Genomic DNA, 16,109 nt, shown 5'->3' on the forward strand with positions numbered 1-16,109 from the left:
ACGTTAGATTATATGCCAAAATATTGCGATATCAAAATGTCACGAGATGAGGGTACGAGTGGTATCGCGAGGATGGGGCAAGGCTGGGGGTGTGAGATTAAATTTAATAATAATAATCCACACTAACTACTAAATACCAGTTTGTCATATTTTTTTTTAAATATATATATATATATATATATTATACATATTTGTATTCAGTTGGAAAGGTACCCAGAGGAAGTATGTAAGTATGTAATTTTTAAACTTTTTTTTCCTTTCAAAAAAATTATTGTATCGTATTATTATTGAGCCTATAATCATCATATCGTATTGAATAGTGAACTCAGTGTATCGTCCCACCCCTAGTATTTATCTGTTTGTTTCCCCTATACAGAAGAAGTAGTTCCCCCAGGAATAATGTAAGTTGAATACAATATATACAATTTATTCTTTAGGCTTGATAAAACCATGTCAAAAACTTTAAAGAAAAAAACAACAAACACAGTTATATAAATATTGTAAAACATGCTTGTAGTGTAGTAATGTAGCGATGGAGTAGTGAGTAAATGTGTGTTAATAAAAACCCAAAAACAAATCCTAAAATGATTTTATTTGTTTGCTTTTGCTGTCAGATTAGTATGGAGGTAGTTGTGTGTCTATTATTCAATAAAAAAAATAGAATAAAATGAAAAAAAAAACATTCTCCATTAAAAAAAAAAAAAAGTTTACGTCAATCAAAAATACATTTTTTCCAATCAAAGAAAAAAGTGTTCAAAGGAAAAAAAAAAAAAAACCCAAACATTTGTGACCCAAATAACTTTGTTTTCTTTGATTGAAAACATTTGTTTTTGATTGAAAAGGTTTTTTCTTTTATTTTGATTGAAGTGATTTCTTTTTTTTTTTTAATGATTGAATAATAATCCACACCAATCTACCTCCATAGATGAGAGGCTGTTGTATATTGATGATGGGCACCACTATGCAGCACTAGCATCTACCTGCTCGCACGCTTTGCATTTCTGTCAATCACCCGGCGCTCCACCAATCAGAGAGCACCCTCAGCCCCGCGGCTCCTCCCCCTGTGTATAATTGAAGTTTCTTTAGTTTCTTCAGCGCTCGCAGCACGCAGTGTTGTCCACGGAGGGATTAAATACACACCAGCAGGGCGATGTTTCCAAGGAGTCTGAATGCGTGTGTGACTCTGTGTTTGTGGATTACGGCTTTAACGAGCCCGGGAAGTGTTTGCGCGAGGAAGCAAGAAGACTCTTTCTTCACCGGCAGCGTTTACCGAGCGAGATGCGCCTCGAGATGCCTGAGCCTGCACATCACTCGCATCTCTGCCTTCTTCAAGCACTCCCAGGTACGTGACACAAGACGTATTGGCCTATGCATTCAAACCTATTGCCATGTTTAGTCCAAGCTGTTTCCATTGAGACGAGTGCATGGTGGTGTTACATATTCCCAAAGTAAGGTACGGGTACCCCCATGGGTACGCAGTCTGTCATGGGGGTACGTGGATTTTTTTTTTTTGTTTTTTTGACAACATTGGAAACTAGAATATAAACAAACATTTAGACTCAAACTCTTTCAAATTAAGCCAAACATTACATACATATGTGCATCCTCTCAACCCCACCTTTCTCATTAAACTTGTAGCAAGTTGTATTTCACAGTTTCAGGGTGATGAATATGTTTTATTACTGCTATACAGTACTATGTTCAATCAACAAATGTTTTTTTTTTTAGATTTATTTTTCCAAAACAAAAATGCCAGTAGGATAATTAATGAAATACATAAAGTTTTAATTCTGAATAAGATGTTTTTTTTTTGAGTGCTTACAGATTCTTCTTTTTTTTAAATGATATATTATTATTCAACAGAATAGGTAAAATTCAGATACAAATTTCACTTTCGGGCGACATTGTATATGATCGGGGTGTCCCGATCCGATATTGATATCGGATATTGGTCCGATATCAGCCAGAAAACTAATATTGGATTTTATTGGACTGTATTTAAATCTGCGATATATATTATATTATATTTATTCAATTGTAGAATACTGTAGATATTATGTTGAAGGTTAAAATGTATGTAACCAAATGGGTAATAATAAATGGCTCAGTTTTTCTCATACCTACTGTTGCTGACTATTGTTCTCTTTGAGTGACATCACTTGATCAAGCCTTTTCTAACATTCCACACTACAAAATAACTAATAAAAGTATGTATGACTCGTGCGGATATCGTATCGTATCAATATCAGTATCGGCCAAATACTCAAGGTTGAAATATTGGTATTAAAAACTTGTATCGGGACATCCTTAGTATATGACATTACATTATTGTGTAAGTGTGCAGGAGTAGGGGGGTACATGGCTTCAGGTTACGGGACTGTGGAAAGTTTGGGAACCCCTTGTGTTAGAAAGCAGGAGCAGGTCATTCCCTAATCCTCAATGCTCTATTATTATTTCATTTGTGCTGTAAACTGAAGATCTCTCAATAAGAATCACCGTTGTTAGCCATAGTGATGATAGATGATAGAGTTGCCACATATATTATGTCTGAAATGCATGTGTGACTGTAGCGAGGCACTGTGAAAGAAGTCTCGCCCAGAGAGCGCCACATAATAATGAATGGCTCTCAATTAAGCCACTTCCATTCATTTCTTGCTAATTAGTGCCAAATGACATACCCCCACTGACTTCCCCCCATACAAATGTGACGTCTGCTGCTGCTCAGTTTAGCAGGGGGAACTTTTTCATAAGGAAAGATGACAGATTTACATTTACAAGGCTCAAATTAGAGAGGATTCTCTAAATGAGCTGCGTGCCTTGATGTGTTGTGTCAGAAGTTGTTCTTCACCCTTCAGTGGACACACTGTTCTGTTCTGTTTTGTCTCTCGCTGGACTCTAGAGGAAAGTGGTGGCCACAGATCCCTCTTCTTCTCTCTGTTCCCTTTCACCTGCCTTTAACACCAGCTTTATTTTCATTTGCTAGGCTTTGTCTTGTCTTTCTGGATGTGCATTAGTGAATCTCTATTCTAATCTACTATATATGTCTTATACCTAAACTAAGTGAGTTTTTTTGGGGGGGTTTGGTTAAGTTTTTTTTTTTTTTTTTTTTCATAGGACGCAATCCTACTGTGGTTAGTTGAAGTAGAAAATATACAGCTGATAATAGATTAATGCACTTAACTAAAGTGAATATAAGGAAATAGCAGTGCAGTGCATCCAAAAGACACACACTAACTGAGGTTTTTCTTGGCGTGGACTGTCAGAAATGAGTTTTGAGAGGATTGAGAAGTTGCAGCCCACGGTTGCAGACTTCGGGACACACACACACACACACACACACACACACACACACACACACAAATAGTTATTAGCGCAAGAAGGCAAATTACCAAAGGAGTCTCACCTCTAATGAACAGCTAATAGTCAGCGTAATTGACTGCAGAGCCTTGGAGTCTGAAGCCGTGTTCAGTGATGGGGAAAATAAAAGGGGAAGCATTTGTTTAAAGACAGAGTATTTCTGTGGTTATTGATAAGAAAGGTTGCTTGTGCAAACGTGTCCATCTAAGAATAGACAGCATTTGTTGATAACCAGCAAAGGATTGTTGTCCATTGAACTTAACAGTCCTTTTATGTGTGGATGGCAGAGGGGGGGGGGGTCTGGTCAGCTGCAAAAACATATGGCTACACCCCCACCCCTACCACCTCTTTGCCCCCTACCCCCTGGCCCTGCCAATAAATGCCAGCATCACACTTCATAGGCATATACACAGGAAACTCAAGCAGCTACCGACGCACGCTCAGCGAGGTCACCTTCCTGCTAAATGCTGGCGCCCAATTGCGGTAAATGTGATAAGCTCTAATGTAATGTTACCACAACAGTGGAGCTCAACGTACAGGTGGATGTGCTTCCGTTGCCAGATCTTATTACTGCTCGAGAAGCACAGAGCTCCACTCCAATAATTGAGATGACAGACCTCTTAATTCAACGCGGACATCCTACAGGGGTCATTTAATACTTGATAGAAAAACCAAGACTAACAACACTTTCCTTTTTATTGGAAATGAAACGCTTGGGCAGTATGTCAATGTGTAGGCTTTTCCCTAATACTTTCCATTTTTAAAATGTCTTATAATCCACTATATCTACTCTGCTTATTTTTTCTATAATAGAATGAGGCACATTCATTTTATTGCTATTACAATACGCCATTCAAAAACAACACTTTTGTTTATTGCCTTGAGGTCGTTCACCCTGTGATCACACAAAGAAAATACAGTTGCCATGTCTTTGGAATACATGTGGCGAATACACAATACAAATCATAGTCTTTGTTTTAATTTCCATAGCTGATGACATTGAAACAAGCATGAAATCAGTTAGTTAGGAAATTCATTTGGTAGTTGATGGTTTGACATATTAATAGCATATTCATCAGATTTATTGATGTAATGCTGTTTCCAAATACAGATTTATTGGTATTTTACTCTGCTTTTGGGGAAGTTGTCGCCCCAGTACAATAAACAAAAGGGGAACACCCAACTATAAATATTCACCCCGGACAGTTTAAAATCTTAAGAGCACCCTGGGCGCCCTGTGCGTTAATGTACTTTGAAAACATAGGGCTTATAGTGGAGTAATTATGTGGGGACCTGTGAAGCCCCAAACAAGGAATGCCCATGAGGTCTTGTTATTACATTCACAGCAATACAAATGTAGCATGTTAGACTGTTTTTAAACTCATGTTGAATAAACTGTATGGTTAGGTTTAAGCACCTTACTGTAGAAATCAGTGATTTAATAAAATAGAGAATACATTTGGAATGTAATTTTCCGTACACCCTTTTTTTTTCTCATTAGGTAACATGATGGATTCAAACCTCTGTCAGTGCTTGTCTCATGTGTGAAGTTTTTCATTAGTGAGGACAGCGTATGAATAGGGGTCTATGCTGCTTGGCCTCACCTCTATGTAAATGCTTTCAAACCATGACAGTCTTGTCTGTAAATCTCTACAGCCAACTTCTACTACTCCCAGAACTACCTCACTTGACAAATAGCCTTCATTCCTGAGTGGAGACAAGTTGACAACTTTACAGCAGTGTTGCTGGAGATTTTTTAAACATTCTTTAATGTTAACATCCAATGTGTACTAAAAACATGAGCTCACTAACAGATTGTCTGTTGAAGCTTTCATATAAAATGAATAATTGATGGAACTGGCTTAAGTCGAAGTTAAACCCCAACATTTGAGTGTTTCATTTGTGTACTGATTTGTTAGAGGGACAATATCTTACCTTTTGAAGGAAAGTAGTATTTGAGACAGACTCTTGGTCTCACATTTTGAAGTTCTTGGTTTGTTCTTGGACTCGAGATTATTTTTACTCGGCCTTGTCTCCGACTGGCCGTACTTGGAATTTTCCGTAAAGACATGTCGAGGCCAGCACTGATCTGCCATTCTTCAACTTAATTAATGTGATAGTAAGGAGAAGCACTTGGAACTGGTCCTGATTAATTAATGTTGTGATTTGGCTTAAAATAACTAATTGTTAGCTCACTGATTGATCTGCCTCCTTGGAAATCTTTTTGTCAGAATATCCTCTTAACACTTATTCTAGAACTCATTCACCTGACAAATAAACTTTTTCAAATAATTCTGGACTTATCACTGCCTTTTAGATGCATACAAGGATTTTTTTTGTTGTTGCAAGAATGTAGTTTATTAAATTTGTCAAGATTTGAGATTTTTGCATGATGTGCTTTGAAAGCGTGGCAGACACCTTGTTTTTGTTTGTCAAATAAATTCAACAAAAGCTAAAATTAAAGAGAGAATGCTCTTTAACATTGTCAAGGTTTTTAAAATTGATCTAGGTCTTGTCTCAATATTGTCTTGTCCCAGTCTGGACTCCTTCTCAACCCCCAAAATCCTTCGTCTTGTCTTGGTCTCAGGGCATAGTGGTCTCGGGCAAGTCTTGGTCTCTATTAGTGGGGTCTTGAGTACAACACTACCATTATCCAATGAACTTAAAATAAAATGTTAATAACACATTTAAAATTTGATTTTCAAGCAGTTTAATATTGGCAACATGTTGAGAGTATTCAATGCAGTTTGATAACAAGTCATCAGTGTAACCCGAGACTCATTGGTCCAAATCGAGGAAACATTTATAAAAGCTGGAATAGTATCCTCAAACAGAGGTTTTTTCTCCCGTGTTCTTCTCTGTTGTGAAGACAATGCAACACACCCACTACCACCTCCTCCCACTTCTCGGCGGACAAAGAATAATAATGAATCTGTGTGATAACATGCCCTGTTTACATGACTTTGCCAGTCACTCCACTGTCAGTGGACTCCACTGGCCTCCTTCTCCCTGACCCCAGCCACACAGGAGCATATCTGGAAAGAATCCATTCACTGGAGTCCTTGACAGTCCTCAGCGCTGCATAATATTCGGACTGCAGAGGAATGTCATGGTGAGTCACAGGGATGAAGTCCTGACCTATAATTATTCCCCCGTTGGTCCTTGAAATGGTGGGGTCAGGTCTGGACAGCTGGGGCAACATCCTGCTGAGCCTCTCTGCTATAGAGATGCTGTCACATGGCAAAATTAGCCTAACTGTAGATCTGGTCCTGTCTCCATTGATGGATGGGTGAAGAAAGGTGTCACGAACAGATTGACGATTTAGGACATGGTTTTGAGTTGTGAAAATCTGCGTGGATGATTTAAAGCCATAAGGCACAGATGCAGAGGAGTTCAGTCTAAAAAAAAAAAGAAACTGAAATCACACTTTGCCTTGCACCCAAATTAGCTGTCAGTTTCACTTGGCTTGGTTACAAACTACTTCTCAAAGTCTTTCCAAGAGCTCAGACTCGGATAAATTTTGTCCTTATCTGTTGTATTTGGGGGAGACTCTCTGAAGGCACCCAATCAGGAGTTTCTTTGAAGCATTTGACCAGAGTCCTTGACACTGAAAGCACAGCACTTACTGGTACTGGTTGTCAAATTAAACCCCTTAAATGATAACTTCTCTCCCAGTGTCTCACGGGAAATTTCTTCTGGAGTGCATTGTTGGAAAAGGCTTTGAACTTGACATTGAACTGAAGCAGACCTTATTTTTCTGCGGACCCCTAAAGATTGGCTTAGTCTCAAAGCACACGGAACCTCCAAAACTTTAGACCAGATTCAGGTCATAGGCTTGAATGAATTACATTAATGTAATGTCAAAACTCTCCAGTCTGCAGTCTGAGTTTTGGTTTTAGACACTCATCAATTATTCATAGTTCAAGGGAACAAGTTCCATAGCATGATATAACTGACATGTTCCCGTTTCAATGGATCAAACGGTCGTACATCAAATGACGAGTTCACATTAGAGATGATCCACCTGACGTCGCTGTAATCTCTGTGCAATTTTGAACCTCTTTGAGGATATTCTTTTGATTCTCGAAAGCAAAGCCTGCAGCTTTACTATTTTAGTATCATCCTCGCTTCAAAAAGAGAATGCTCTCCATAAATTTCAAACGAGTTTCACTTTTAACAGATACAATAAATTTGTGTTGCATCTGTTAAATGTGGGAATGCGGGATTGTTTTTTCAGTTGGCTATGTTTAAAAGGTGAAATTTACTCATTGTTTTCAACAAACGAAATGTTCTATTTTCTTTGACACAGCAAACAAAACCTTTTCTGACTATAGTGATCGATATCAAATGCAAACTTGGCATTTCATTGAGATGCAAACTACTTCACACATGCTATCCAAGCACAGCTCCACTTGGATGGAAAAGCTGTGTAATTCTTCATTCTAATTGAGTGCAGGAAGTGACCACTCACGTATTTACTCCCACAGGTCCTTGGCGCAAGACTTCTCCATATTTACACATTTAGGCTTTATAAATACACTGCTCTATTAGGACCAAATGTTAGCCTTGTTGGAGTGCAGAAGGTGGCACTTCCACAGCAATTAGGGGAAATTGGCGTTGTGTGCTGTCTACACAGGAGTGCTGACATCAGTTCCTGCCTCAGTGACCTTTGGGACGTGTGTTGAGAGATCAAACAAATCCTTGGAAAAGCTGAGGTCCCCATGTTCTGCTGAAACTGACCAGAGGTTTGCCCTTGCCTTGTTATGATGACCCCGCTTGCGTTACACACAGTTCTCGCACTTCTCTCACACAAGTTGGTCATTTTGATTTCTCGACCAAGAAGCCATAGCGAAGGCAGCTTGATAATATATTCAAACTGGTGTGCGTAGGGTCAATGGTACATGTTCATTTGACTAATACATTTTTGGGAGTCTGCTTTAAACAGTCTCACTAATGACTGATGGTGTTTTTCCTTCTCCCTCCTAGAATAATGGATCGTTGGTTTGGTGCCAGAATCACAAGCAGTGCTCCAAGGTATTGTGGATTCATTTCTTTTATGAATGATATGCATGCCACATACATGCCTCATTATCAATGGATAGTACAACACAAAGTGCACAAGTCACGACAGGGCTAGTTTGGTCATGCCTCCAGGAATCCCTGGTTGTTGACACAGACTATTGTAAGGAACAATGTTTTTTCTTCATCTACTTCTCGGTTACACTGCTTCTGCTTCCAGTAATACCCATTTGCCACTGTAATTGGAAAACAAATTAATAAAGTCGTAGGAGGTTAAATGCCTCTGGATTTCTGGGAGCAGAGCACAGTTGTTTTTCTTTCTTATGGTTGTGTGTTATTTCTCTTGGATGCCGCATGGTATGCCTCCCACAGGGCTTGTTTGTGTTTTGTTCTCCATCCCAAAGACGGTTGATACAAAGCTCCTGTTGACAGCTCCTTTGAAAAGATAGTGCTGACACATTCTATCAGGGTCTCCTGGAGCTGTTGACAAGGCCCTCAGAGATGTGCTATATAGACTGTAGACAGAGAACAGTACTGAGAAGATGGAGGATGCCCTGTAAAGGAGCAGAGTCTTAGAATAAATATTTAGAAATGCGTTTCGTTTTAGCATTTCTTTACTTTTTATTTGAAGATATTGTAACAAGGTTGCAGAGGTGTGAGCCAATTATGATTGTAAACAGGGTATATATATTACACATTCACTATAGGAAATCTTAACGTTTCTTGAGAATCCGTGTATCGTTTGTTCTTTGGATATTCTGTTTCAAAACCAAATACTAATTCATAACCAAAACGGAAATACAGAAAAACTAGATAAGCAATTATTTTTCTGTTTTAAGATAACAAGTTCAGATGAATTACGGCCGGGCTCGCGGAACGTCTCTGCGCCGAATAGCACGTACCACGTTACCAAGAATTCAGTCAAATGACTCGGTACCACCGAGTCAAAAAAGGTCTCCAAGAGGCTCTTGACATCCATGAGTGTTGGTGGTAGTCGGAGGGGCTGATGGCGCACTTTGGCAGCCTTGCTTCCATCAGTCTGCCCCAGGGCAGCTGTGGCTACATCAATAGCTTACCACCACTAAGTGTGGAGTGAAAGAATAATCCCTTAATTCTGTAAAGTGACTTTGAGTGTCCAAAAAAGCGCTATATAAAACTGATGCATTATTCATATATTGGTATGTGTCAATGATTCGGTACCACCAACTGTCGCAATATTTGACTCAAATGAGAAAACGACTTTAATGGAAATTGCCGAAAAAAGGGGGGGTAGGCCATCCGGGCCCCTAAACGAATTGTGCGTGGCATAATCGTTATTTACGTTGAATGACTTTTGAAACAATATATTACATGACTATGTTCCCATAAATTTAGAAATTACCGGAAATGGGGGGTGGGCCCTTGGGCCCCATTTTAAAAAAAGGGCTCTGAGCGTCCGATCATATTCATTCATAGAGTATTCATACGAAACTGCATTCCGATCTCGCGAGAACTAACGGAGGAGTAGTCATTTGATTGGTGATTCGGTACCACCAACCATTGTAATATTTGACTTGCAAATATATGAGAAATCGGCTTTAGTTTTTTTTTTAATTTTGTAAACAAAAATCGGGCTCCGAGCATCGATGCATACACATCCATAGATTATACCTACCAAATATCAGCCCGATCTGTTCAGGAATAACAGAGGAGTAGCGAATTTAACTAATGTACACAACAACAAGAACAAGAAGAAGAACAAAGTGAGTGACGTTTTGAGTCCGGTAGCCCGCCCTAAAAATATTAATGGTGAAATTTTGTTTTGTTTGAGTGATATTTGGATAATTACGAGGGAATTCTTAGGCGAGAGCGACAAGTTGTATGTGCGGCACACAGAGCAGATTCTGTAGGACCGTATAGGTGCAAACAAAGAGGATAGGACAGTTTTCATGCAGTCTGTTGATGTTTCACGTCATAAAAAGCACTTCAGTTTTGTTTTGCAGTGTTATGGTCCAAATAGTATCCAAATAAACTGGTGACCAGACTGACTATCCACTGTGTTGCTGGTTGCGAGGAAACAATAGATGTTAGAACGTTTGTGATTAGAGACTTTTACAAAAATAATGACACAGCTTCTGTGAGGGCAGTGAAAAGAAATGTTTCAATGTTTTAATACCTGGCGCTACAACACGGAAGTTGATCACAAGAAACGAGGGGCACCATTAGATACATACACCAACTCTGATTCCTTTAATGAGATATGTTCAAATGTTTGTCATAATATCCAAAGATCACACAAATGAAACAAGATTTCATCAATAACATTTTGATTCTAAAACAGAAAAACGCTGCTTACCTGATTTTTTGTGTTTTTGTGTATTTCTGTTTTGGTTTTAAACTAGTAAAACAAAATAACCACACTGTTTATTAGTTTTTTTGACTTGGCTTTGAAAGAAATTATCAAAGAACAAATGATACACTGATTCATGATGCTGTGTTTGAGTTTTTCTTTTCTTTTTTCTTCCAAATTCATTACAAAAAAAAAAAAAACATGTTACCTGTCAAATGTGATGAAAATTTACAAGAATTGAGGTCGTTAGACACATTTATCACCTTTGCACACATTGTAAACTTATTTAAAAACTTAGGAAAGCTTTAGTATGAAAACTTGCCTAAAGTGCTCTCTCTTGGCGTGCTCATATTAATCACAATCAGTGTCTGGTATCAACTGACTTGGGGAAGAAAAAAAAAAAAATCACACTTCCTATTTGATTTCCAAGCTCCTCTTTTGAATTTCAAATAGTTTCCGAAGCAATTTGCACCGGTCTTGGATACAGCAGACCTATTATGCTTTGTGCTTTGTACTACATCTGCTCACATGAAATTTGTTTGTTCTATTCTGTAGATCAAGTAAACTATGGCTCTGTATTTTGTATCAGTTTTTATTCTGTTGATTTCTGAATAGATGTTCATTAAATATATTATACAATTTTAATAACACTAGATGACAATTTCCTGCTCTGCTTCTACTGTAGTCTATGTAAATGTTTGTCCTTTTTTTTTCTTCACCTGTATTTTATTTTTGAATGTTTATGTAGGATTGGCTTTTAATGGCTGCATGGATGGACGGAGGGGATTTCTCCTACTTGTAGGTTGTAAATACATGAGGCTGGATTTAGTGTAAGCTATTAAAAATAAAAAATTGCTTGTGTTAACTGCTCTACAGCCATTTATGTTTCGAGAGCACTCAAGTTTTGATCAGTTGGATTGTATCCCAGAATTTGGTGGAACCATTTGAGCAGCAGAAGCCAGGAAATGGTGCTTAAGGTTGAAGTTGTATTGTGAAGTCAATGTTCGTGTCGGTAGGAAACTTTATCCTGCTTTATTTCTACAACAATCACTTGAGTACTTGTGTGTAGTGTCAAAACACTATTGTGTCTGCTTGAACATTGGTACCAAACGATAACATGTTGTACAGTTGTTGTCTTGAATAGGTCAAAAGCCGCTGATTAGCCTCTTTACTTCATCAACAGAACACAGTCAAACAGAAAGACAAAGGCAGTGGCTCCGGGGGAGTGCGTTAGGGCGGAAGGCCTGTCCACTTGTGGGCTCTGTCAAAGGGGTGCTGAGTGCTCCCCGCCTGGGCGGAAAAATACAAGGAAGCATCGCCTAATAGTTTAGACAAAGGTCCAGTGACCTCATCCATCTGTCCGCATTTTAAAGAAATCAAAGCAACGCTATTCTCATTTTTGGTGAGAAAGTCACTGCGGTCACCTCGCATGTAGTGTCCAGACTTGACCTTGTTTTCAATGTCCCAATTGTTATGGTAATTAACCTGCTTGGTCCCCTCTTTCTGGAGTAGAGCAAAGTGGCATCTGAAGAGCAGGGGAGTCACTGCGATGCCATAATTGGGGACCAGCAGACTAACTCGATTTAGCGGAAACAGACCAGGAAAGCAAGTGTTTAAATGCACCATTGTTGTTTCATCTTCCTACTGTTAGCAGCTTCTCACAAGGTTGGATGTGTTGCCTGAAAGTCTTCAAATCTTCAGGGAGTTCTTGCTTTCTGGTGGGTGAAAGAAAATAGATTTTGTGCTTTGAGAAATGGCCAAGAAGCTTTTCTTATTCAGAACATGGCTGATATTTGAAGGGTTTCTACCCCCATGGGTGTGATCCAGGCTCCACATCAACTGCTAGGATACACTTAAGGCAGCTTAACGCCGCTCCACGACAAAATGGTGTGCTTCATTACTCAAACATTTCCCAAGGAAGGACGAGAACAAAGGACATGTGCATTGTGCCTGAATAAGTTGGCCTGCGGTCCGACATCGGAATGTGTTCTGCACTTCTGACTTCTAAGCAAAAAAAGCACAAATTTTATCTATTAAATGTTATTCAATAGATGCAGTTTTTCCAATTACGTTGCCCTGTTATGCCAAGGGTTTAGGTTGGGGGTTGAATACGTTGAATCAGATTACATGAAGATGTTGACATAGCTTTAGGTGTACTTGGCCTTCTTTTCCTTATCAAACATTTGCAAAGAAAAAGCTTTCGAAAGCATTGTTGTCTACTGGCCCTTGGATGGCAATGAGTCATGCATGTCTTTCATAGATTTGTTGCGTCTCCCAGGTGGTTCTTTTGAGCTCTTTTTCTCTATCAATCACACCTTAAGCTACACGTTCCAGCACCAAACAAAGGTGCGTTTACTCTTTTAGATTACACGCTTTCGTCTTTACATGTTTAGAGCTTTGGACCCATTTTTTTCTGAATAACAATCAGTGGAATGCCACTATGTCACATTCAAAAGTGTCTTTCAAAGCCCACTGTCAAGCCCCCTCCTCTCTCTACCAACTCGCAGATTTTCTCACGCCAAAATAAAATGGCCAAACTACCCCATTGGTTGTTTCTTTTTTAGGCTCAGTTGAACTTGTTAAATGAATGTATTCCTAAAAGCAACCCAACAAAAAGGGCACTTTCACTTTAAATGATTTAGAATCAGTCAGTGCATTTCAAGGTTTTCTGGTCAGCTTGTATATTTTAAGGCAGTGTTTTTCAACCTTTTTTGAGCCAAGGCACATTTTTTTCATTGAAAAAATCACGAGGCACACCACCAGCCAAACATGTTAAAAAATGATACTCTGTAGCCTATGGCCTATATTAACAATATAGCCATTCTCATCAAAGTGTCTTGAATAGGAATCAAATAAACACAAAGAATAAAGGACTTTATCATCATTTGTATTTCTTCTTTCAAATAAAAAGTGCACTTAACATGTCCACTTCAAAAATACAGCTTGAACATAACAAATGAAACAACAATGTGGTCTTAAAGGTAGTAGAAAACGTCAAAGTGTTTTGCAAACTCTAATTCTGTCCAAAATTATTAATTACCAGGAATACAGAAATATCGTGCTTATTATGACAGAAGCAATAATATTTGGGAAAGATTTCACTGTTCTACACTGAGAAATATGAAGAGTTCCATGTACAAAATTTATCCCCCCCTCAGCGACGCGACTTGCATGATCAAAGTTGAAAAATTTAAACTTTTTAAGCGACGTGAAGCGATATCTCCCGTCCTCCACTGTCTGTAGAGCGGAGGCAGCAGCCCCTCCCTCCCGCTCCCGCTTCAGTGCTGACGGCTGCAGCGGAGGCTGTTCTACTTCCTCAAAGTATCAGGTTCAAAATTAAAGCGGTAAATTTCTTTAAAACCACAGTAACTACTGATCAAACACATTCTGAGTGAAGTCATCCTTTAATATCTCCGTTAAGTTGGTCATTTAACCGTAGAAGCGGAGCAAGAAGGGAAAAAAAAGACGTCATCAACACTCTCTCTCTCTCTGTCTCTACTCTGTTACCGGGGCCACACACACACACGCACACGCACACGCACACGCACACACACACACATACATACACACAGCTCCCTAGTGATCGCGTCGCTGGAGCGATGAAATGATGGACTGACAAAAAAGCACCACTATGTGCAAACTACCGATCAGGGACGATTTAAGGCAACGTCATCGCTTCCGTCGCGTTCGGTGTGCACGCACCTTTATTCACTACTGCAGCACGGACACTCGACAATGGTATATTATTTGCAGATAATAATTAATATGTTTTCAAAAATTTTTTTTAGACCAATTAGGTGAAATTGGATAATTTCCCACGGCACACCTGACGATCTCTCGCGGCACACTAGTGTGCCGCGGCACAGTGGTTGAAAAACACTGTTTTAAGGTGTAATGAAGATATGTGATAAAGAGGGTGCTGGTTGGTGGTTTTACAGCTGGGCATGGCTGAAATTGCTGAGTGCTTAGACAGACTTCAAAGCACCTTTTGGTCATGTTGAGGCCAGACATTCATCACACCTCTCTGTGTTAGTCACATTACCAGGACCAACACCTTAAAGACAGCTCAGCTAGAACTCATTCTGTCCATTTGATTGTGTTTAGATCACTTGTCAGGGTTGGCAAACTATTTGAACCCTCTAAACTAACCAGATATAGCTTTATTTATTGACCAAATTCTAAATCAACAATGTGTATAGGGATAGCAGCGCCAATAATTCAGATACTGTACATGCTTTTTTGTGTCAAGTTTCAGGCAGTGTTAGTGAGTGCATGTGTGTGTGTGGGCAGGTGGCAGAGGAGTGTGAAGCAGGGCTGGTCAGTCCCAGCAGGAAGGACCTGATCTGGACATGGTTGTTAAGTTTCATTGGTTAACGGGGGGTCGCTTCATTGGCTGCTATCTGTGGAGCTCATTATTCACATGGTGGGTGGCAGGGAATGAAAACCCCCACAGCAGAACAAGGTAAAGACATATCCTCACTAGCAGAGGAGGCGAAGAGGCCATATAGAGCTGAACTACTGACCAACCGCAATCATTATTATGCTTTGTCTCTGTAATTCCTCTTTTGCAGACAAACACAAAGACACATGGGCATGTCGTACAAGTTTGTGTTATTGGTTTTTTCCTCTTAAAGCATTGAAAGATGATCAACCTTTCACAGATAGCCTGTTTTCATTTTGTCAAAGGGATATTTTTCTCTTGAGGGATTAATGTCATCAAGGCTAAGGCTGTGAAATCCTCTTTTAGCTGTCACACTGACACAATCTGCTGTATCTGAGTGTTTAGTGTCAATCCTTAAATGTATTAATAGTTTATATTACAACATAGTACACACAAAAAACCACCTTCGCTTTGTAACAATGTTTTAATTCTCCTCCCAGGTTTGGAGGCAAACTAATTATTTAGCTTCTATTCATGGTTGTTGTTAATTTTTTGAGACACACACTGATACATTGGGGAAATAAGGATTAAAATGTAACGATCTTAAGGCTGATGTTCCTAGATTGGAGACCTTTAATTTATTCCAGTTTCCTCTAAAGCCGCTTCATCCCATAGATTACGTGTGACAGTTCCAGGATGATGCCGAACCACAATGTGTGTCAAATACTTAATGATCACCACCTTTCTTTCATTTAATTAGGTCATGGTTCCTTTTCAGAAAATAGAAAGTTATCTTAGAGTTTCCCTTGTTGCTCATTTTTAAATGGTTGAAGTAGGCAGAGAAAACACAAACATTTATCTCCAAGCGTACAGAAGTTGTTTATCTCTTTTGAACATTGACATTTTACAATTCATAGACATTGTAATGATTGGCTGTGGTGAGGACCTGTTAGTGGAAGCGTGAGAGGGTAAGTAGGATTAGTGAATTTCAAGTGTTTTCTGAAACTCAAATAAACAAGTGGA

General features: G+C 39.1%; 1 protein-coding gene across 1 annotated transcript in view; it reads left to right on the forward strand.

Annotated features, from left to right (window-relative positions):
* The first annotated feature begins 1,101 nt into the window (after positions 1–1,101).
* anos1 (anosmin 1) overlaps positions 1,102–16,109 on the forward strand; it is a 55,462-nt gene continuing 40,454 nt past the window's right edge. The window contains exons 1-2 of the mRNA XM_028436723.1: positions 1,102–1,342; positions 8,344–8,391. Of these exons, the coding sequence (XP_028292524.1) occupies positions 1,151–1,342; positions 8,344–8,391 (240 nt within the window). The 5' untranslated portion in view covers positions 1,102–1,150. The remainder of the gene's footprint in view (positions 1,343–8,343; positions 8,392–16,109) is intronic.

The sequence above is a fragment of the Gouania willdenowi genome, chromosome 21 (genome assembly GCF_900634775.1).
Source record: "Gouania willdenowi chromosome 21, fGouWil2.1, whole genome shotgun sequence".
Lineage (NCBI taxonomy): Eukaryota > Metazoa > Chordata > Actinopteri > Blenniiformes > Gobiesocidae > Gouania > Gouania willdenowi.